Source organism: Colossoma macropomum, unplaced genomic scaffold (genome assembly GCF_904425465.1).
Source record: "Colossoma macropomum unplaced genomic scaffold, Colossoma_macropomum, whole genome shotgun sequence".
NCBI classification, from domain to species: Eukaryota; Metazoa; Chordata; class Actinopteri; order Characiformes; family Serrasalmidae; genus Colossoma; species Colossoma macropomum.
In genome coordinates this window covers 14,862,769-14,886,791 of record NW_023494785.1, presented here as the reverse complement: position 1 = coordinate 14,886,791, position 24,023 = coordinate 14,862,769, and the positions used below count along the sequence as shown (strand labels likewise).

General features: G+C 38.3%; 1 protein-coding gene across 2 annotated transcripts in view; it reads right to left on the bottom strand.

The window, feature by feature from the left end:
- Positions 1-466: 466 nt before the first annotated feature.
- mroh1 (maestro heat-like repeat family member 1) overlaps positions 467-24,023 on the bottom strand; it is a 39,133-nt gene continuing 15,576 nt past the window's right edge. For both annotated transcript variants that reach the window (XM_036583812.1, XM_036583805.1), the window contains 29 exons: positions 23,482-23,626; positions 22,827-22,870; positions 22,337-22,478; positions 21,711-21,763; positions 21,481-21,588; positions 21,100-21,219; positions 20,450-20,572; positions 20,032-20,178; positions 18,244-18,270; positions 16,453-16,575; positions 16,176-16,255; positions 15,067-15,205; positions 13,729-13,824; positions 13,532-13,636; positions 12,319-12,454; positions 11,825-11,937; positions 11,315-11,467; positions 10,999-11,153; positions 10,704-10,869; positions 8,949-9,154; positions 8,483-8,620; positions 8,102-8,216; positions 7,138-7,284; positions 6,364-6,552; positions 5,333-5,482; positions 5,044-5,178; positions 4,236-4,338; positions 3,985-4,050; positions 467-2,270 (listed from right to left, as the gene is read on the bottom strand). In XM_036583812.1, the coding sequence (XP_036439705.1) occupies positions 2,194-2,270; positions 3,985-4,050; positions 4,236-4,338; positions 5,044-5,178; positions 5,333-5,482; positions 6,364-6,552; positions 7,138-7,284; positions 8,102-8,216; positions 8,483-8,620; positions 8,949-9,154; positions 10,704-10,869; positions 10,999-11,153; positions 11,315-11,467; positions 11,825-11,937; positions 12,319-12,454; positions 13,532-13,636; positions 13,729-13,824; positions 15,067-15,205; positions 16,176-16,255; positions 16,453-16,575; positions 18,244-18,270; positions 20,032-20,178; positions 20,450-20,572; positions 21,100-21,219; positions 21,481-21,588; positions 21,711-21,763; positions 22,337-22,478; positions 22,827-22,870; positions 23,482-23,626 (3,501 nt within the window). In that variant the 3' untranslated portion in view covers positions 467-2,193. The remainder of the gene's footprint in view (positions 2,271-3,984; positions 4,051-4,235; positions 4,339-5,043; positions 5,179-5,332; positions 5,483-6,363; positions 6,553-7,137; positions 7,285-8,101; positions 8,217-8,482; positions 8,621-8,948; positions 9,155-10,703; positions 10,870-10,998; positions 11,154-11,314; positions 11,468-11,824; positions 11,938-12,318; positions 12,455-13,531; positions 13,637-13,728; positions 13,825-15,066; positions 15,206-16,175; positions 16,256-16,452; positions 16,576-18,243; positions 18,271-20,031; positions 20,179-20,449; positions 20,573-21,099; positions 21,220-21,480; positions 21,589-21,710; positions 21,764-22,336; positions 22,479-22,826; positions 22,871-23,481; positions 23,627-24,023) is intronic.

Below are 24,023 nucleotides of genomic sequence, written 5' to 3'. Positions count from 1 at the left end.
ATAACACTGCTGAGTCCAGGTGTAGTAACTTATTTACTTAAAGACTTAATGCTGTGATACATCCAAAAGGTGCGTCAACAACTTATTAGTTGTGAGGGTGTGCACTTATATGCAACCATGATATTGTATTTTTAAAATAATTTTTCCTACTTATTATTATCATCTCTTGAATTTTGTTAGTTGCAATGTTACATTAAAGACAGAAAAAGCAGACTTTATCTTCACTGTATGTCCACTCAAGCTAGATTCTTCCATTAATTAACTTACAAGTTCACTAATGCCATTTCATAGTTAGGTTTTTCAACTGAAGGGCACTAAAATAAAAAGCATAGTTCAATTTCCTGTACTAAAGCATCTCCTAACATGGGCCTTGAACAAGCTCAATGATTAAATCTGCACTCTTTCTAATTGATAAATAATCAGACAAACAAACACTTTTTTTACTGCTTCCCAAGAATACTGAATAGAACTTCACTGTAATCTATTTTTATTGTAACATAGCCCTGCTGGGCACATTAGCATGAAATGCTAACAAAGAATGCTTGTTAGCACACAAGACTGAAAAAGAGGATGCACAGAAAATAAACCTTTTACATCAATGGGAATTCCAGCTGACTTTTGAAATGAATATATCAGTGCTGGGTATGTAGTGTGCAACAAGTTTCATCAATAAGTTTTAAAATAAAATGATTTTTGCAATTGTCACTTTAGATTTCCCAGCCCTCATTACATGAAAATTCCCTGTTACAAAAAAAAAAAACAAAACAAAAAAAAAAGAATGGAAAAAGAAACATGGAGATTTGATCTCATGAAGATCTCTAAAGCAGCTTGCTTAAACCTGAGATCCACAACCAGACTGAACCAATCTGGCCAACTAGACGTCCAGGTACAAACATCAATCTGAGCAACAAAGCCCGTTATCTGAATTTAGCTTTGATTTATTTGTTGGCTACATAACATACTTTAACTTCTACCACAGACATTTTCAGTTGTAACTGGTTGGAATGAAAACCTACCTGGAGTAATAAAGAACATGACAAAAACAGAAAGAATCATGATAAAACTGTAGCATTGCGATGCCCCAACACAATGTGCTGCACTGTACAGTGCACTGTAACCTAGACGTAAGAACCCTATTCATTAAACATCTAATTGTTTATTAGGAATACTGATTTAGGATGAGTTTCACTATAGCCTAAACACCTGCTGAAGCTGCTTCTGGACATCTATCCAAAGTTTAGTTCCAACCCTAATGAGTCCAATGTCCATATGTTCCTGACTTTTGGTTTTGGAATATGGTTAACAAGGAAGCACAACGAACAGAAAGTGCTACTGAAATTCCACCAGAAGTCGCTGAAACTCACAAGTGCAGCACAAAGGAGTATGAATCACTGTGTCCTCTGTTTACCACAGTTTTTCTTACATAAGTCTATGATTTTGGCACTGATTATGGCATCCTTATGCCAGGTTTGTTCTACGTGGGGTCTAAAGGAAGCCCAACATACTTTTGGTCACCTCAGAAAGTGAATTTATCATGATGGGTCACCTCAACAGCATTATGCTACAAAAGTCTGGCTAGCTTGCTTGCTGTCTTCACTATTTCTAACTTTAGATGAGACAGAGAGGGGAAGCCAGTGGCACCCTTCCTATACTTATTGCTATTCTTTTCAGTCAAGATCAGTAGGACATATATTAGTCTACCAATTAAGGTAGCCATGTCAAACTGAGAATAGAACTTTCATCCTAAAAATGTATTAGGCCAACTGAGCAGCTGATAAAACCATGCTCTGATCAGCTCTGACTGTATTCTGTAGGCTCAGTCTACAGTAATTATACATAAAGACGAGGGTGGACTAAGATGAACACCTCCAAAAAAGACTGGTTCATGTATTATTTTTAGAAGCCCACAATTTAAAGGGTTTCTTGTAGTTTAAAAACTTTGCTGCCCACTACATACTACAGTCTATTAAATATGAACAGGGACACAATACACAATTACACAACTCCTAAAAAGCTCCAAAGCTCTGGATTGACCAACACTACAGAGCTTTTCTCTGTTTTCTTGTTTTTCATAGAGTTAGTGCACAGTCTTTGGTCACTAAAATTCTTTAAAGGCTAATTCAAGTACAATGCCGAGGTTTTTATCTCCCTCTCCAATCAAAAATAAAGGGCTAAATGCAGGGAAGTGAGAGTTCAGTGGAACTGGCCCATGGCTTCTGCTGCTTTCGCCCGGACCAAAGGATCTGGATCCTGCAGTAGCATGACTAGACCTAGGACAGGAACAGGAAGGTGTGTTTGAACAACTGTGTGTTATCAATAATTCAAATTAATTCAAATAAATCAGGTATAAAGGACAGTGATGCTATGTGCAGTAGTATAATAATCATCAAGCACAAGTACATAAACACAATATTAAGTAAAAAGTTAAATAAAAAGTTGCCCAAAAGGTGTCTTGCTCTGCAGCCCAGCAAACACACTGTATTGCTTTAATAAACAAACAAAGCTCTAGGTTCAAACGGGCTGTAATAATCAAGGCAGGGTTGGTTTTATTTATGTGCCCATTTGTGTACTTCAAAAACTGGGCATGTCCAAAAGTGACTGGGTAAAATGTACTGGGCAAAAACGTTTGGCCAAAGTGTGCTAGTGGAACTTTCAGCACCACATACAGGCTGTGTTCACACTGCAACAGCTAAAGTGCACCAAATTACACATGTAGGTATTTGCTTATTGGTCACAAAACGTATAGATAGAAGAAAAGAAAATAGAAATGCTTAATATCTATGTGCATCACAATTGATTTTTGCTTCTCTATAATTGGTTTATCAATTTGAGCCAATCAGGTCGGTGACGCTTGACGCAAAAATACATTATGCTACCCACGTGCCAAAATCAAACGCATATCTTCGCTATTTATCGCATTATATTACTCGTCTGCCTTCTCTCATAAGTCAGACATTGAACAGGCAGAGTATGTGGACACTAAAGTGCTGACACGCTGCTAGAAGACGAGGAAAACATACACTACAGTTGAATTCCTTTGTTCAGTGCAGACCATCGTTAAAATGTATGCCTGCCTGCAGCGAACTGGAACCAAGATTTGCGATTTTTACCGGAAAGCGGTTCTGTTCTTTGGTGTGGACCTGAGTACAGGTGGAGTGTTTACACAAACAGACTGAATCAAAGAAAAGTTTGATTAGTCTGCAGACCCTGCACGCTTCACTCAGGTAAGTTTGTAGCTCTGAAGAACATTGAATTCTACCTTAGCAATGTAGCAGCAATAAATACTGCAAATGATATTTAATAAATTTCACACAGTGTGATGGTAAAAACTATATGACCAGTGCACTAGTTCACGCACCACATTAAAAACCTTTTACTGTGGTAAACATACAGATTTCACTTTTGGTAAATGGAGACTGTAACTGGTTCTACCATGGAGTTTAACTGTTCTGTGTGGTAAGGGAGAGTGGAGGTTTTTTCTAAATAAGCACCTGAACTCAATCAAAAAGGGGTGGGGCATCGCCCCAGCACTTTGAAAAATGGTGGGTCAAATGACTGCTGGACCCCTGCTGTACCAGAGGCCATGAGTGCAGGGTATTTTGTACTTGAACCTTGTTTCCTTTTCAGTGGGTGCAACACATGCTCAACTGGATAAATATCCAGCAATCAACTCTGCCTGGTGGGTTTATGAAGTACTAGCCAATGAATCAACAATGGAGAACGTATTTGTGTGCCATTCTGCTTGTGTTACTACTACATTCTGATGTAATCAGTTTACATCATAAATAAAGAAGCCTGAAGTGGAGTATGCATACCTAAGCCACAATATTAATGCTGAAATGCTTAAGTAAACAGCAAAAAAATAGATTTTGACTTCAGTGTCTCCAAACTCATGAAGCACAATGCAGAGAAGAAAACTATTACATGCAACAATCCAGCTTCTACACAGACAGAAAATGTTTACTCAAGAACAGATGAGTTTACCCTTAGTTACTGTTCCCATGTTCATATGGGAGAAATACTCCTCAGGCAAGTTTCCCAGTAGAAACCCTAGAATCCAGAGGACAACACAAACACACACAAAGGATTTAGCTGTGGACACAAGTATGAGATCCCAACCCTACATATATACAAGCTTTAAAGCATGCATGTGGCAACATTTTGTCACTACAAACAATTTTAGGACTTCATCGTTTTGACATGTGGTGAAAGAAAAAGAATAGGAATAATCTCACCTATGAACATAGCAGCACTTGCCCGAATCTCTGCCCAGTTGCTCTTGAAGAACTGGACAACTGTGACGTGGTAGAAATTGAGCATTCCCGGGAAGTCTTGGATCTTTGAGAAAACCACAGTATTTATGTACAAATTTAGATGCCAGCACATTACTATGAACAGTGCTACAGAACAACAGGACATCTTACTAGTGAAAACTGGAATCTTCAAAATTTTAGTAGTCACCTGTTTAAATACAATCATTTTCTATAAATCAAGCTCCAGGCATTTTTTTTTGCCAAGAAGACCAGCACATACGAGCTTGAGGCTCGAATGCATGCATGTAGTATTGGCTGGCAGTTCACAAGCTTTGTGATATATATCCCAACTTAAGACTCTGATTAATGTAGGATGTAGGATATAAATAAAACAGGGGCTCTTGCGACTTGAATGTTGCCCTTTTCAAACGGCGATATAAAATACTTTTTGTGTTTTGATATTAAACTATTAACTGTTTGACACTACAAGACAACAGCTGAGTCTGCTACTTAAAGTCTTTTCTTCTTTAAAGAACATTTTCTGAGAAACACAAGCAGTTGTACAAATGCTTGGAAACACTGTTGCTTTTGCTGCGTAACTCAGGTTTAAAACAATAGGAGGTGGATTTCAATTAGCGTCTGTTTGCAATGTTCACAAAGCACCAAGTAAACACCCCACCCCCATACAGCTTCATGTTCAGAATGAGAATCTGCATGAAACTGTGAGCAGAAGAAAGTCGACTGTGAGCCAGTAACACATTCATCAACTAGTTCGCCTATGTTCACTCACTATGTATTTGATGAGGTCGTTAACGAATTCGCCATAGTGCAGACTCTTCTCCTCGTGCAGATGATTCTGAAACATGGCAGTGATCTGTTCAGAACCCACCACTGGAGCACACACACGCATTGCATACTTGCACGCCTAGAAACAGGTAGGAATGAGAAAAGGCAAAAATAAAGAACCTTGGTTACATTTGAATTTGAATGAGCTCACGTAATTAAAACTGTTCTGTAATGCAACAGAACTGCTGATAGAGACTGCAGAGCCTCAAGTAAGACCTATGACAGACACTGACCTTGACCACTTGTGCGTTTGGGTCACTAAGGTGCAGTAGAAGACTGACCAGCACATTGTGAATCTGGTCTTTAAAAACAGGTTCCCCACAGCCAAATTTCGACAGGTTTCCCAAGAGCATGATGGAGGCACAGCGGATCTCATCATTCTCCTGCAGAACACACAACCAAAGTAGCATGGGCCATCACAGATCCATTTAAACACAGATTCATTTAAACATTTGCTTAAATGGGCCTTGAGGCTGTACATTTGGCAAAACATAATTTATAACATGGCTGTTACAAATGATGAACATAATGGAAGCATCAGAAGAAAAAGCAGCCCATTTTTCCCCAGAGTAACTAAACCACAATTAAAATCTGTTAGGAATATGTTCAAAGAATTAAAGAAAACAAGTGCAGAACACTGAGTCTAAAGCATGAACGTCAAGTAGCCAGAGCACAAAAATCAATCAACTAACCAACCAATAAATCAGTAAATAAATAAATAAATTTTACAACACTGATTTATGGGCTACAATTGAAAACAGACCCATATACCTTAATTAGCTCATTAGCTTCACAAAGTTTTTATTCATAACAGGGCTGGCATTTGCAAAGCATTTATAAAAAACATAAGTTGCTGTAATAAGCATAACATTTTTTGAGCAGTGTAAAAAAGAAAAAAAACAGAAAAAAAAGAATATGGTCTGACATGTTGCCTTTGACTCTTTTTTTTCTTATACATCAAAGGAAGCCTTCCAACCCCACTGCTCTCAATCTGCTCAATGCAGAAGTGGGTCTGTTCTTTTGAATAATGGTCTGATTTCCCATTAGAAATTAACAGTATCAAAGCTCTAAAAGAAAGATGCTCTGAAGCTCTGAAAAAGCAGTCCAATTACTTATAACTCGCTGAATAGTTTTTAGTGCTCAGTATTACCAGTATGGTTCAGCCAGTGCGTTTCAGGAGCCAAATTTCACCACGTAGCCCTCCCTGTCACACTGACCCAAAAATTCAGATCACCTTAAATCCCACTAAAACCTCCACACTTACATTCTCCAGGAAAGGTTTAATCTTCATGAAGATGTAAACGACCAGCAGGTGCACATTCTTCTGGTCCAGGTAGAGCAGTACTTTGGACAGGCCAGACATGGCCTCCAGAGTGATGAGTTTACCTGGGTCGTCCTTCTCCTCCATCCCTGAACTCATCGCTGCCAACAGCTCCTTAGCATACTTATTCACCTAGACATAGAGAACATGAGAGCATGAGATGGAAGGCTGAACTGCCTACATTTTAATTCACAGCAGACACTTCTACTGCAAGGAGCAGTACAAAAGCATGCAAAACACAGTGAGATTTATTTAATTTTTTATAACATCCATCTCGCAGGGGGCTCTAGGTGTTACTCAACTAATAAGGGTGTAACAGTTCATGCTTCAATTTGTATCTCAGCTCAGAACTGATTTTCTTCTAACACAATATGCACCAATATTTATTTCTGCATGCATGCTAAGTACAGCCTGTTCTCTCATGGTGAGAAATGAAACTAACACTGAATTGACAAAATGCACTGATAATACAAACTGTACAATAATAGTTATAATTTGGCAACATGCCCTGTGTTAGGGGAAGAAAAAAAAACAGAATCAAACACAAAAACAGAAAGTGATTTATATCACATGCACCATGGACAGAACCACAGATTTTGTTTGGCTCAAATCTGTTACACCCCTACTAGATATAGAGTCAGTTTCAGACATGGTAACCTTTACCAACCTGGCCCAGCATTCACTCTGTTTAGTCCAATAAAACGTTTTGTCCAGTACCTTTTCGGGTGAGCCAACAGCAACATTCCCTAGGCCTCTGATGGCCAGCATGCGGACAGTGCAACAGGGGTCAGAAATCCTCTCCATCATGTTGTTCATCAGCACATCCATCATCATCAATTCCGTCACCACATGGTGGTTCAGCAGCTAGTGAGATAGTGAGTGTATGTGTGTGTGAGAAAGAGAGAGAGAGAGAGAGAGAGAGAGAGAGAGAGAGAGAGAGAGACAGGAAGAAAGAAACAAAGAAAGAACGAAAGAAAGAGAGAGAGAGGGAAAAAGAGAGGGAGAGAGGGAGCAAGAGAGTGACAGCACAGAGTTTATGTACATTTGGGTGAAATGCAAGAGTTTCTAAACGATTGAGAAATGAAGTTACCCAGGCTGTTGCAGATGGGATTAGACTGAACAAGACTGTCAAAGACTTCATGTTAGTGATAATAATATAGGGCAAGTAATGAGTGTGGAGTGACATAATGCTAAATTGAGTTCTCCAATATACAGAGAGGTGTTTAAAATTTCAAAAAGCCAACCATAACTAACATTTTTGTGCATGTAACTACAGCATCATTTCATAAATTAAATAACCTCTCCAATAATAAATAATACTAGATGCAACCCCTGAATAAACTACTCTAATGGGTATTATGTATCATTTTATATTTTCCACATGGGTCTTGTTGTCGAACTATAGCGTGCGTTCTGCATAGACATCAGGATTTCACAACTGGAGAGAACAAAAGCCTGACTAGTTGCATGTGCTACACTAGAAAGAAGACACCAGCAAGATATAGCCTTGGTAATACTTCAGCAATTAGTCATTTTGCTCTAACAAAAAGACTGCTTTGTATGTATGTGAAACATTTTCCAGCCTAAATTCAATGACATTGTTGATATCCGTCTTTGTGACTTAGTCGCCTATAAACTGAGGATATGTTAAGCTAAAAACTATGAGAGAATTTCTCCTTACCTCAGAGAAGAAAGCTGTGACTGTGATTCTCTGGCACTCATAGATGTTGTTGAGGGACGGACACAGGCTCTCCACTATAGCTGGAAGACGAGGACCCGCGAGCTTCGCCATCGCTCTGACAAAAACAAAGAGAGATGGCTAATAAAGGTCTAGCATATGTTCCATTACTTGGACCAATTCCAAATCTGATTATGCTAATCTGGCTAATTAAGGTGAACTTGTAAAAAATCAATTAAAAAATATAATTAACTTATAAACTGAAGAAGTAATTTAAAACAGCTTCTGGCAGCGGAAGTACAGAACCTGCATAAGAAGTTATTACATAAACAAACTGGCCTAACATGCAGGTATGTATGTAGTGTTTCAGAGACCAGGGCACACCTTGAGAGAAGAGTGACCCCTGCAGTGTGCTGCTGAGAGTCCTTCATCTTGTCCCATGCTGCATCCTGGTCTAACGCCTTCACTACAGCATCCAGATGAGCTCGAGCCAACAGGATGCGCAAGGCTTCAACTGCCACACTAGAGGAAAAAAGGATTAAAAAAAAAACAAACAAAAAGAGAAGACACTCACTAATAATATACATTGTTGATACAGGCTTTAAAAACAAAATTATTTCATTTCGAAATGATAATTTTTGCATTAGTGCAAAAATTATTTGCAAATACACTCCCTCACACTCATGAGATACTGCACTCTAACAAAAGATGACAGAACTGCAGTAAAATTTCCAACACAAAAAGTGTCACAGCTACTATTAAAAATATGCAGAAGCTCTATCCAAAATACCAGCTTTAAAAAAAAAAGAAAGAAAGAAACTGTTTGCTGCAGCTGTCTGACGTGACTCACCCACAGACATCGAAGTTGGCTGCAGTGGCTTTGCCGCTAGCTTTGCGCTCTGCTCCAATGCTGTTGCTGTTGATGTCTTTGGGGAGCTGCACCCCAACGCTGGAGCCCATACGCACCAGTAGAGCACTGAAAAGCTGCGGGAACAGGGCCACTACAGCTTCTTCAGTGTGCCCGTTCAGCATCATCTCACGCAAAGCACACGTCATCTACACACAAAGAAAGATCCGGAGCAGACATGAGGAACCACACAGACAATGTTCAAATTTGCTAATATGATATGTATGCATTCAGTGCTATATCACACTGGAAATAACAACAAAAAAAAGAATTCGAGAATTACATCCCATATTAATTATATGGCATAGTAACAGACTGCAAAATTATGACTGACATGCCTCTCAGCCAATCACAATTGTTACTTGTGAAACGCTATGACAAAATTCCTCAGAGCAAACCTGTAGTAAATTAGCCTGAATTGTTAGGCTAAGAGAGGCTAAGAAATAATTTATTCCTGACACACTACTTTGATAATCTAGAGCGTGGTGCTCTTTTTCAAGATCAGTTAGCTAACTCGTTAGCTTTCGTTAACTTAGCTGCTGCTGATATTTAGCTTGATATATCAGTTAGATTAAACAGGACTGTACGATGCTCACATTTATGAACATTAGGAAACATTCTGTGTTATAATGTACAAATAATAATGTACTTGTGTTGTTTCATTAAAGTTTGCTAAAAGATGCCTAGTCCTCCTTAGCATCTAATGTTGCTTTGACTATGTGTGGTCTTTAGCTTCAGTTCATCTAAAGAGGTAGCTTCTGTCACTAAAACCTCCTCCTTTTTAACACTTTAAAGTCAAGTGGCTAAACATTTCCCTAGTTTGATAAATGTAAACATGGTTTCCAGAATCCTCTTATGTTTGCTTTTAATTGGCCTACATTTATATTTTGTTAGTTCCCAAACATGTATGTCTGCACTGAACATCTTGTGAAGCCAGTTTATTTTGGAATGAATTTTTTTTTTCCGTTACAGACTTGAAGTGTTACAAACGCAACCAGGTGGCCTTCTCCAGGGTATATTTTGGTTTTTCCATCTGAAGTTACATGACCAAATCGTAAGGCAAATTATTCATTAACTGCATGAAAAAAATGTACATTTTTATTTTATTTATTTTTGTTTTTTTGTAAAAGCTCCCCTCCAATTAACAGAAAATGTGTTTTATGATCATACACATAATGCTATTTGCTTACAATTTACTGCTGAAAGCCAAAAATCTTAGATGCTCTTTGCATTATTTTATAAAAATAATTTTTACAGAGCAGATCACTGAAGAGACACCATCTGTTTATAGTTTATAGCCCAGATTTGTGGAAAAATGGATCAACTTCCAGTAGAAAAAAAATCTGTGAGTTCAGTTTCTTCTACTATAAGGGTTTAAAATTACATTACCCATCTATTTGACTGAAAAGAAGACAGTTACAGCTCTCATATGACACCCACTTTTTGAATGTAGCTTATGAAATATGAAAGTTATGAAGAATATGACTAAGTGCGTTTTGGAACCACCGGTGGTCTCAAGGAGTTGAAGAGGTTCAAGTTTGATAGATATTGCAACAATAATTGGAGATGAGGTGGGACTTGTCAGAACTTGTCAGACCATTGGCAATATTGTCTCAGCACTGCTAAGCTTCAGGTTGGTTCAACCTAAATGACGTGAACTAGGAAGACTCAGGCTTGTGTTCTGGTAAATTCACGCACCGCTAGAGGCTGACTGGTGGCCACTTTGGTCATGCCTGGTTTCAGCATGGACTCTTTCTTGTCCACAAACGGCACCATGATGTTCAGCTTCTCGATAATCATCTCCATGATCTGACGAGCCACAGTGCTGTCTGCCCCCAGAGCAATCCACATCTCACAGCTCCAACTGAGGACACAGAACATTGGTAAAGAATCAGGTTTATGGTAAAGTGACCATGTGCAAAGGTTTCCTTTCACATGAAAAAAAACAGTATTTAGCCTCAGAACCGGAAAGCCTTGATTAACTTAACTCTACCTGTCAAAAGGGAGAGGATAGGAAATGAGGGTGTTGATAACAGCCTGAAGGTGCTGTGTGGCAAGGATGAGGATGGACTGCGCAACTGCAACTTTCACCTGCTCTTCAGCAATAACCTGAAGCCGATTGTGTAACACCTCCAACATCTCTGGTACCTGATACACACATGAGAACAGAAGGTAAAACACAGAATAGTAATAATGAGCACAACACAAGCCTATTCTACATATGCTTGCTGACCCTCAACCAATTAGCACAACAATTATAGTGGAAAATGTGTAAGAGTAGTAACATTAATAATGGTTAACCTCATTACCAGGTCTTGCAGTCCAGCTCCTCTGTTTTTGAGCAGCGTGTTGAGAATGACACTGGAGGCTCTGGAGCAGTTGGACTGGTAGTCTATTAGACCTTCAAAAAGCATGAAGATCAACGTGTTCAGCTGCTGCTGAGGCAAACGCTTACTGATGATCTGCCACAAACAAGAGAGACATAAATGACACAAAAAAGTGATACATAAATCATAAGTCATGCAGGCTCATCAAGCCACTCAAGTGATAATGACCATTGTTATCATTGCTACAATAAAATAAAATCCATATTATAGAAAAAAACCTTGTGTATTATATTAATGGTAGATGATAGCTTTGATTTCCCATTAGCAGTGTTTATCTTGCGGCACCAAAGCAATAGAAAAGAAAAATGAACTCAGAATCTATCAAGCAGCCTTGAGGTAAGTGGAAAGTAAACACGATTTTTCATAATTTTTCAAAACTATTTCTTTGACAATGTGTTAATGTGATGAGGACATTACATGAGACATTTATACCTTAGCGAGATCAGAGCAGGATCTGTAGAGGATGGAATGGTCAGGGTCGTTCAGTTTTTCTCTCACAGTTAACAAACCCTCAACTGAGTCATCTCTGTAGTCCAGTGAAAAGCCTAAAGAGCCAGAGCAGACATGAAGAGGCAAGGAGAGATGCAGCAGCCACTGCATTAAACTGTTCATCAAAATATTATCACTGCATGCACTAATAGTCCAAATTTATTCCTCAGACTAAAAGCATGTCTTGTAAAGAAACACTCCTTCCATGTGAAATTAAGCATGACCAACATGGATGTGCAAAATGGGGCAACAAAACATTACCGAGAAAGAAAAGGAAATAGGCTTAATTTAATGATTACCTATAAAGACACTATCAAATTGTTAGCCCCCATAGGACTGTTGGTGTTGATTTTTAAGACTTTGTCACTTATAGCACTTCCTCACTGGGGCTTTCAGCATTATCTAAAACATTAGCAATATGAGGAGTGACGTATTACCTTCATAACGCAGCTGAATGTGTAAGAGTGCGTAGATACAGTCTATGGCCGCTCTGCGTATGCCAGGATTGGGGTCCGCACATCGTGGCACCAGGCGCCCCAAAAGGGCTCCAAGGTTATGGAACGTCACCAAGTTCTGCACAGTAATGTACAGGATGTTTGAGATGTGGGCTGCTTTGGGATTCACTCAAACATTGTTGTTATATGTAAAATAACTAATAGGTACGAAAGCGTCACTGTGACCTCCTACACGAATGGTCAAATTGCATGAACAAAGATACTTAGAAGTAACCTAGCATATTAATGGACGATTCTAAAGTATTTTTACTGCGGTCTCACAGTAAAAATAAAATAAAAATAATAAGTATTCAGACTTTTAGATATTTATAAGGATATGTCATGAATTATTTAAACCTAAAGGATTAATTGAGTAATTAGATCAACATATACAGAATCATCATTTATAGGGTACTGCTATTGCGAGATGACTGTCCCGAACCCTAACCTTTAAATTTCAACCTGTTAAAGTAAAACAATTTTTTTGTATTTTTTCATTTTTTATACCTTTTGAAGTATTTAGAATTATCGTTAGTTTAATCGTCAAATTAAAAAAAACAAACTTTATTAAAAAAAATGCTTTCCAATGTTTTCAGGAAACACAGTTTCATGACATTGGCAGAGTCTTAATTTAGCCACACCCCTACATTTTAGAGCAGGCAGTGAGACTGTATTCATGTCCCTTCATGGATCCCACTGTTTGAAGTAAATGTGTCCCAAAGTCTAAAAATCAGTGTGTAACATTATGAATTGTCACTATCGAAACACATATTTTCTGCAGTTAAGTAAACTTTTGCACTATTATTATCATTTTACGTGTATACAACAAAGATCTGGTTGCTAATCATGTTTTGGCTGGTGTTTCTGAGTTATGTTCAAAATTGTATAGCATAACTCAAAGTTAAAACTAAAACTGTCACTGCTGAAACAGTGGCAGTGCTACGATTGTTTTGGGAGAGACAAAACGGAATGTTCTATCATTTGTTTAAATAAAATACACTCAATTGAAGGATACGTTCATTCAAAGCAAAGGGATTTGAGTCTAAAATCCAAGTCAGCCAAAAGTCCAAAACGTGTTTTCAACTCTGACTTTGAACTAATTCAGTAGAATAATCCTAATACAATCTACTGCACCACCATTGTTAAGATGTCTCACCTTCACATTAAGACTATTCAGGTAAAACTGCAGAATCTCGGCTGTGGTTCTCACTGCTCTCTCTCGCTCGTGGTCCTGCCGGGAGCTCAACCAGCTCTCTATATGCTGGGAAAAAGCAAAGTGCTCAGTAACCAGGGTTTCAGACAAAGCTAACTGCCTATGGTCAATTAACGTCATGGGTAAGAAAGAAAGCTTACCTTGAACACAGCCTGAAGGCCGTCCGGACTTAAATCTCTGGCTAGCACATTGTGGAGCAGTTCATGAAGAGCACTGAAGGTATCTGTATACAAGGTCTGGGAGACAGCAGAGGGTGTTAGAGGGGTGCTGCTGCAGCTCAGGCTTTGCAACATGGTGCTTATCTCTTACACACAGACTTTAAGTGGTCCTAAAGAAGCTGTATATAACATTTTCCACTTGCAGAATTCCATAAATGTATTATGTTCAAAAACTGGTACACTGAGCTCTTATATTTGGGTCCTAAAAACAACGTAAATGCTAAGTTTGTAATTAGTTTAAATTTCTTAGAGGAACCCCACTGTATGAAACTTCTCCATCTTCTCAATGGCTTGTAAGAGGACCTTTTAAAGAGCTGAATGCAGAGAAATACAACATAAACTTCACTTCTACATGTATGGTGGTTTTTGCACCATGATACAATACATTTTCAATACAGAAGAAAAAAGTGTCAACATTAATTTTGCTTTTATTTTTCTGGTTTTCTCAGTCCAATTGACAAAACAAGACCAGTTGGACCAGTTTTTCTTTTTTCTTTAATGGTTTACGTTTAGGAATATCATTAAGTGTATTTTAGCAGTGAAAATAATTTCAACTGATGTCAGTACATGACATCATAAATACTTAATGGCCAAAAATCTAACTGTATACAATTCACAATTCGTAAAGTCTCTGCTCCCCTAAGCTGGGGCAAAAAATACCAATATGCATATTGTAGCATCTCTACGCTGTAACATAATGCATCATACCACAGCGTAGAGATGATAATATGCATATTGGTATTTTTCCCCCAGTGGAGAAACAGTTCATAATGATGCAGCCTCTACCATCTGCTTTGATTTGGTGTGACATGATGGTTTTGAAAAACCAGATCCAGGTTAGTCATTCTGCTTTGACTGGCCAGTCCAGAACTGCAGATATTTATACTGAATAACCAGTTTCATTTACTTTCAAATGTGCTGGCTTACAAGCATGGCTGGTTTACTTTGGATAAGGCAGAAAATGTCCCATCTTGCAGGCGCGTCTCGTTTCCCAAAAGCAATATATCTCACGCTATGATGACTCTGGACTAAAGTGAAGGCGAATTGCTAAGATGGAAAAACCTCAGTGCCTCTTAAAACTAATTTGTTTCTACCCATTATTCATATTTTACAAGTGAGGACTTTGCATAACAATATTCAAAGCCCTGTTGGACAAAAAGGGCTATAAACTAACCAAGCAGGCCCCTGAGCAGTATATGAACACAGAAGACGTAAATCAGTACGAATGTGTGTATGTGCCTCAAGCAGCATTAATTCCACCTCTCTTTGCTGGGGGTCCAGAGCCTCTTCGTCCTTGGCTTTTTCTACTGCTTCTAAAGTGGGAAGTCCATATACCCCATTTATACATGTTTTTAGCATGTCAAAGTTTTCGTTTTCTGTCAGTGGCGGATCCAGATTACTGAAAATTCAAGTCAAGGTCTTAAGAAGGTCAGTTTTTCCATGTACAGCAACTCAAGAAAATGAATAAATCATGTAACATACTTAAACACTGATGATGTAAACGTACTTTCTTATTTAAATGTGCTCTGTTTTGATCATCTTGCAGTTGTTTGTTATTCTAAACCTGCTGAAACAACTATTTGACATATTCATCGACAGATATTTACAGTAGCGACTTTTTAACATTTTCAGTGATTAACTTAAGCTGAAGAGTTTAGCAATTCACTTATGGTGCTATACCTATGAGAGCACACAATAAAATAAGTATTTTGTAGACAAATAAATCAGTTTGCAAACACAGTTTTCACATGAACAAAATGCCATCTACTTGTTGTGGAAAACTTTTTCACACACAGCTCGTCTAGTGAACTAGCACATTAAAATATTAAACTGGTTAAATAATGTTGCAGCCTGAAGAGCTACAACATTAATCTACAAATTTATTATAAATTATTTTCAACTATGGTTTATTACTCACCATTGCTCAAAATTTTGGGCAGGCTTAAACAAAGCGCCACATGTTTTTTCCTCATAATGGTAATTTAGGTCTTGGTGAACAACACCTCAGTTTGACTGAACACTGACAAATATTTTACTGTTACAGCTCTTCACATTTACAAGCCACATTTTAGCAGATTAATTCACATGAACAATCAAATACCAAAATATTTGGTTTTGTAGCCCTAATTCTGAAAATATTATATTTTATCTAAATGAACTCACATTGAATTACTATTAAAAATGAACAGAATCTTTCATAAAGATTGCTGTAGCACATTGCATACAATTTTTGCTTGCTTACTGTGAAATGCAAAATTGTGTTTAAAACTCCATCATTCATAAGTTTCCTGGGGTTTTGTGGGATTATTCAACCTTATCACTTGACTAAAGAGTAGTGTAACTCAGGTGTTGCTGGCATGTAAGGATACATGAGGTTGGCACAAGTGGTCATAACAAGCTGGCGCACAGGAGTGCGCAGAGCATCAGCCGGCTCCACCTTAATGAAATCCTGTCACAAAGAAAACATAGCATTGACTTAATCTTTAACATTTTAGAGTCAATGACTCACACTTCCATCGCATTATGCAATCATACTTTCTGTTTTTAGAAATTCAATGGAATGCTTTTTTTCTAAAAGTAGGATAAGAGTATGATTCATGTAAATTAATGGGTTTTCAACTGTTGCATACAGTCAGGGATGCATACCATCATTACTCCCATGAGCTCCTGTTTGCGGCTGAACAAGTAGCCTTGTTTGCGAACACAGGTATTAATGGCCTTAGCGATGAGTCCAACACTTTGAATTAGACTCAGCTTCATTGTCAGGTCCTGCAAACATTTCAAACAAACACACAAGAATACTCAAAGCCTTAGAGTGTAAAGTGTTCACTGTCAACAAATCAAAGGCCGATCACTTCACTCCACACCCTCTAAGTAAGCCAGATCTCAAACAATGATTCAGGATTAGTATTGAATCAAGAGCTGATCGGGGGGGTGCTTCACAAATCAGTAGCGCCAAGTTAACCAGACAATCATGCTTGTTGAATAGAAGGAGAGATAAGTGGCATTCCTGTCGGACAACCCTCTTCTATTGACTTTATAAAATATCCTGTGGCTGGCATGATACAAAGCTGTATTTTAGTCAACTCCTGTTTCAAAGTAAGGTAACTCTACACTGAGCTTTTTTTGCTGAGATTTTTCAAAATTTCTAAACAATTAAATGGTTGAGATGTAAACAAAGTTATTCAGAGTGGTTTGACATGAAATGCTCCATTCTAGAGAAACGTACCAAGTAAGAATTGTTTACAGTGGTGGTGACAGGAACCGGACATCTGAAGAGTTCTATGGCTCTAAAAGCTACCTCAAAGGAAGTTATTAAAAAAGAGCTACAAATGCCTAAGACATTGTTTTGCAATAGTTCTAACTTATGCTTCTAGCCTATAACATATTTTGAAAATTTATTCATGGTGGAGAGGTACATACAGGGCGTTATAAAGCAAAACAGTCCCCAGAAGAAGAGACCCACTTACTATACTTCTTATTTACCTCTATTTCACCATTTTCTAGATTACATAAAAAAACCTCCGAAGACACGCAGGTTTACAGCCGGTTTTGGACAGCAAATACAATGACTATATTTGCACTGTAAACGTCCTGACCGCTGAATTCTATCGCCATCACTTTAAGAAATTTGAGCGCCTAAGTTTCTCTACAATGCTTCATTTCACAACAAACCACTCTGAATGACGCTGTTCACATCTCAACCACTGAAGTATGAAAAATTATTCTGGCAAAATCAATGGAAGATACTTTAGGACTTCAACTCAGAAGTACCTTAAACTGACCCAGCAAGCTTGTGAGCAGTGTAGCAAATCCCCTTACAATACAGCCTGCTCGTTATAAAGATAATTTAAGCTTTTCAATTCAACCTGAACTTGCAAATAGTAACGTGATTAACCACAGACAAAGGCTGAAAAAAGTGCAACCTTAAAACTGTAATTGAGAAGATAAAGTAGGTTGTTTGATTGAAGCAGATTTGTTGAATCAAACCATGAGAAATCAAACCTGGCCAGAAAGCCACGTTCACAGAACCACCAGAGTGATGTTTTAGTAAAAGAAGACCTTGGGTTAGTAGACAGGTGTTCCTTTTTAAACTTTCTGAACTTCTCTAAACAACAGAAGCACTGTTTTTTTCTAAAGGGCTTTAGAAAAAAAGAAATTCGATCTTCAGATGATTTTGTACTCAGTATCTGAGCTCTTATAAACAAACATAGTGAAGGTCTTGGTGATTGTAATGTTTAAACTTTCTCTTGTTTGATGAGATTGGACCACACTAAAATATAGAGAGAATGAAGTGTTTATTTTATTTTTCTGTCTCTTTTTGGAGAAGTTCAGCAAGCCATAGACCTTGGAAGTTTCATTCGAGACCTTGAGAGCAAAGAAGAAAAGGTTTTAGTGTAAGGTTTATAAGACAAAGAAAGAGGCTCCTCGTGGTACCTTGGTCTCTACTTTAATTCCCAGAACCTGTGCAACATAAAAGTAATGGAGTTTAATGAACAGTTTAATACTTATCAAATATATAAAAAAAATAAAATAAGGGACATCATATAGCCTGCCGAAATCAATATAAATTCTTGCAGATTTGCATTGTATATTTCCTCCTAAATAGTATGAAACTGAATTTTCTGAGCATACAGGTGAAAACACACAAGAAAGCGTGAAGCTTACTACAAACATAGCTAAAGGGGATAAAAATATACGTAAAGACATGAATATACATTATGTCTGCCTATAGGTATGCCATAGCATACTTACTATACTTCTGCAATAGCATCTCTGTGGCATACTAACAAACAAAGAAGCACATTTGTGTGCAAAGCTTAAACATAGGGAAGCAACTATAACGCAGTATTTATCACAGCTGCTGAGACACATCTCAGTTACATGTGGTTAACAAGGATGTAGAACTGGCTAAGAAAAATGAAACAGCCAATGAAACAACTGAAACCTGCACCCTTCCCAGTAATCCCTAAATTAATCATTAACTCTTATTACGTGAATATTTGAAAAACTGCCCTGTGATGGACTGGTGACTGGTGTATCCTGCCTTCCGCCCAATGACAGCTGGGATAGGCTCCAGCACCCCACCGCGACCCAGAAGGATAAGCGGTTTAGATGATGTATGTATGTATGTATTTGAAAAAACTCATTAAACAAAGAATTTTGGTCAGGAGTTTTTTTAGATCCATTTTTATGCACCACATAATCTTTATACAATATACAGAACAACTATATCAGCTATATTAACATTTACCAGGCTACACTGGCACAAATCCAACTTTATGTGGGTCATTTCAGGACACATATCTGTCACAATGATGACAAATACGAGTCACATAAATATGCACTATTAATTTAGAAAGACTGGCTAAAAATCAGAATTGAGCAATGAGACTTGTAATGTGAACATAGCCATAGTAAAAAGATTACCTTTAAAACAATTATCATCTGAAGTGCACTAATAAAGATGGGGTAGCTGAGCCATGTCGAGTTATGTTACGCATTTTTTGACTGAAATGTATTTAACTCTTCACTGGAGTAAACAGTAATCTAAACACCTACTATAGACCTCAGAATCAACTTTAGGCGTGAACTGTACCAATTCCCTTTCCTACTTCTTTAAAAAGGGTGAGCTTTGCAGAATTTCTGATCAGGGCTTTCAGAGGGTTCTAGCTCAATCAGGATCCCACTGACATGAGGTCATTCAGGGTGAGTGCCAAGCTAAGCATGGCTGCCTCTCCAGCAGGCACTGGATTTTAAGTACAATGCTAAACCACAGAGTTTTTTCTGCTCCATTTAGGAAAGTATTACAACTCTCTGGTTAAAACCACTGTACACCTCACTCATGGACATTTTAAACAAAAAAAAAAATGGAAAAAAGATTGTTCAAATCATCAAAACTGCCTTCTTGACATAAAATGGAAGTTTTAAATGGAATATTTAGAGACATTGTTAATGATTAACAGACAGTGAAACATTATACTGAGATGCATTTGACAAAATCTCAAGCCAATACTTTCAATTAATTTGCCTGTTAAAGTGCTGATCCAGGATAAGGGCCTGCACATATAAAGTGTCTCAGGTGAGACGTGTTATTTCTATATAACAGAGGTAAGCATCTGATCCCAGTCCAACTCTGAGACCATCTTTGAATATGCATCTAGGTTCCATTCTATCTCATCTTCTCAGTACTTCAGAAGCAGAATTGTAGCTTGATCTTTTTACCTTGGTGTTGAAGTGTTTGCTGATGTTGCGCAGTATGTCATTGTCAAGTCGAGCAAGAAGCTGTTCTTCTGGGGCGTGCAATGCCACATAACCGTAACACAAAATTAAAGTGCTCTTCATCTTCTCCACATCCACATCGTTCTTATCCTGTTTGATGAGGCATGCATTCAACAGAACATCAGCAGTAACAAGAACAACAAATATAAGCAAACACAAACAAAACCATATATATGTGACTTAATATCAGACAACAATACAGTTAACTTTCCCTATTCAAGATTACATTAATGCCACTCATTGGTACACATTTCCAAATAATGTCACAGATGAATATATGTTTGTGTGTCTTTTGTAGGTCTTTGAACAGGAATTTGAAATGTATTAGTTTTTCCTCACCAGGGAAGCAAGCAGAACCTACTTTGAGCAGACTAAAGATCCCCGAGGCTTTCTTGAAGGCATCAGATTTCCCAAACTCGTCCAGCTTGGCCAGAGTGCCATCCAGATGACTGCTGGCACACAGCCCAATACCCATCGCTACTCCCTGTGAAACCAATCATTCCCAATTACTCCCATTATTACCTATTAGTGGCTTTTAAATGGATCTTTAAGCCTTGGATTTCCAAACAGTGGATCAGTGTAATCATCAGCATGCACCACTCTGCAATTAGAAACTGTCAGCCCAACAACCTCCAATCAAATCTCTCAGTGATAAAGCTTATTGTTGACCGAAGGCCAGAAATTACAGCTTTGAACTGAGGCATGACCTCCCTCTGAAAATAAACATACAGCCTAAAATGCATTCTTGTCACAAGACCACATCTCACTGAGCAACTCCTAAGGAATGAAATGCACAAAGTAGAGCCTGTGCTTTTAATTGGCCAGTCAAACAGGAAACTACATTGAAGGTCACCTCAAACACGTGAGCAGATGAAGCCACAGCTGAGACGAATACAGTGTCTGGACTCTAAGACGGTGAACGAGGGGCCAGAGAGATGCTGACAGATAAAGGGGGTCAAAGCAAACAAAGGCAGTGATAGCAGTGTGTGTAATGTGTTTTCTTTGCTGTACCGCTCTCTCCGTGGCGTCGTTATGGCGGGCGCTGATCAGGATCTCTTGAAGTTGTTTTCTCACCAGCTCCTTATTGGTGCACTGCTGCAGAGTCACACCAATGCACTTATACAGGAAGCTCTAGAAAGAGGGAGAACCCAATAGTGTTGTAGAGACCAATTTAGAATGAGACAAGAGACGTGCCAAAAGCAAGTAGAAAAATTCCAAAAAATACATACAGGTCTTCTATTCTCTAGCATTACTTTATGCCACAGTCCGTTCTTTGCACCAAATGTCTCAGTTCAAATGAATTACACCAACAGAAACATAGATACATACTGTTGCCAAAGTGTGGTAAAGCTGCATACCAAAACAGAGGAGACATGCTTTACCGATACTGACCTTTTCCTCCAGAGAGTTGTTGTAGGTAGAAAGATAACAGGTTGCCTCAACCGCCAACTGACAGCTCCACTGGCCATCATCAATGGTTACCAGAGTTTTGGATAGGAACTTCACCAAAACCAAACAGCAACAGGGTTGTCATAATATACTACAAACAGATACTTCAACAGGAGAATAGGCTGGCAAGCTGATATTGTTATTTATGGACATAAAAGCCTACAACTACTTACCTGAAGGAGGCTATCTTCCCACTTCTTTCTATCCAGAGTTTCCTGTGTGGATTCTGTGCATGGAAACAAATATTTGGACCATGAAAAGAAAAATGAGACCAACAGGGAAAAAAGGCACAATAAAACTGCCTGTGATATTCTGTTCTACTCTTAACAGTGATAAAAAATAGTACTATTTAAAATCAGAGCACATAATTCCATGCGATAGTTAAAAAATGCAAAATACAATTTTACTCATTAAAATATTACTTCCACGCTCTCATTAAATTGTCTTCAAGTCTCTCACAGGAGCTGATGTGGCTTTAGAGAAAATGTGAGCCTCCCTTTAAAATTTAAGAATACTCTTCTTATCTACATATTCTCATTGTGCAAAAGCACTGCAAGTAAAGTTAATGGAGCTGTAAAACATAAAGGGATGTGAAGCTATGGAGGATGTACTATTAAACCATGAACAGAACTAAACTGTACAGTGTCCCAAAAGCACAAAATAATCCTATTCACAGCCCATCTCAAATTGGCACAAGGCAAATTAACACCTCTGTTTCAGTTTATGGGAGGAAATTATTCTTCTCTTCATCTTTTACTGAGACTTTCAACACAAGCCTATGTGGTAGTTATCCACTGACCTTCCAGATGGCTAAGAAGTTGGGGGATTTCTGTGTTCCATAGTGCTTCTGCTTTGTGGTGGATGTTAGGACTGATGGCGTGCAGTAGACTCAGAGATGGAGCACCGTGACCTCGACACCGGAACGGAAAGGCAGCATTCACCTAGGACAGTACAGAAGCCTTAATTTTTGGAGGGTTTAGTATTTCCATTCACACTTTCATTTTAGAAATGTTCAAGATAACGTCTGAAATAATCATCACTCATGAGCAGAATAATACTGTATAACTGTATAACTCAGCACAATTTATGCTCATTCAGATGCTATACACTGTATTTAGAATTTTGATGGACAAGGTAAAACAACATTAATATTCAAATGAAAAAAAGAGAAAAGTGAGAATAGTAAGCACTGTCAATTAATGTTAATCTAAACCAGATATTCAACTATCTGCTACTAATGGATCCCTGCAATGACTGATTACTGAAACATTAGACAAAAACTCACTTACCAAAAGCCTCGTCATTAGTATATACTGCGAGGGAAGTTTGGAACCTATGGAGAAGATATGGGAAAAAGTGAAAGAAAGAAAAGGGGGTGAAAAGGCAGAGGAAAAGTGAAAAGAGGGCAGACCAGGGTAAGACATCAACACAGGCACCCAATCCAAAGAAATTACAATTAACGAGTAAATGATTAGCGAGACGGGATGTTATTTGTCCCACTAAGAGCTGAGCTTAATCATCGCCGCTGCGAGAAACAATTATCATCCCCTCCAGGACCCCAGTGCTTTATTCACATGATAAATATGGCTTTTCATTTGACTAATTAGAACCAGACAGTATTGGCCAAGCAATCGGCTGTTAATGAAAACAAAATGTCTGCAAGTAAAATTCTGCTTCCAAAAAGCAGTGGAAAAAAGCAGGCAAAAAAGAAGCTGGCCAGCATTGTGAGCTGCTGAAGAGACAGAGTATGTTTACGCACTGGCCTCGTGAACCGGTGCGGGATGGCTTAGCCAGTGGAAAAGCCCTCTGCATTTAAAAATGTCTGGAGCTGCGCTCATCGATGACATCATGAGCGCACTTGTGTGCCTGTGTGTGTGTATGAAGCAGGCAGCGTGTATGTTTTCTCCTCTGTGTGTGTGTGTGTGTGTGTGTGCGCGCATTCACCTGGTGCGGTGAAGTCAATGATGATATTGGACTCCTGGGCTGCTCGCTTCTTATTGGCCAGCAGGATAAGGCTCTTGCAGAGTGGAGCAGTGGCGTTGGAGTACTGAGCTGGGGTTAGATAGCACAGCAGCATTGGCCACAGCACCTACACAACAAATAACAACCAACTGAAGACTAAAGACTGAAAAAAAAAATTATATTTAGTTGTCGATGCTTCTGTGTAACGTTCTGTTAACAATGTTTTCTGTTTTATTTCCCTGATCCTCCAACTTTAATGATTTCAGGCTTTTGTTCCAGCCCTTAACCAAACTCCTAACAGCCACCAATTACTTATGTTCTATACATTAATACAAGCTAAATACAAAGCAAAAAATTATAACGCAAAAAACACTTTACAAAGAGCATTGATAAAAAATAAGAAAAAAGAATTAATTAGAACAGAGCAGTTACTAAAAAAACAGCTGCAAATTCTGGAATACTCCACCTCTGCTGATGCAACATTTATATTCTCATTTTAGGAATTGCTATGGTTTTTTTGTTTA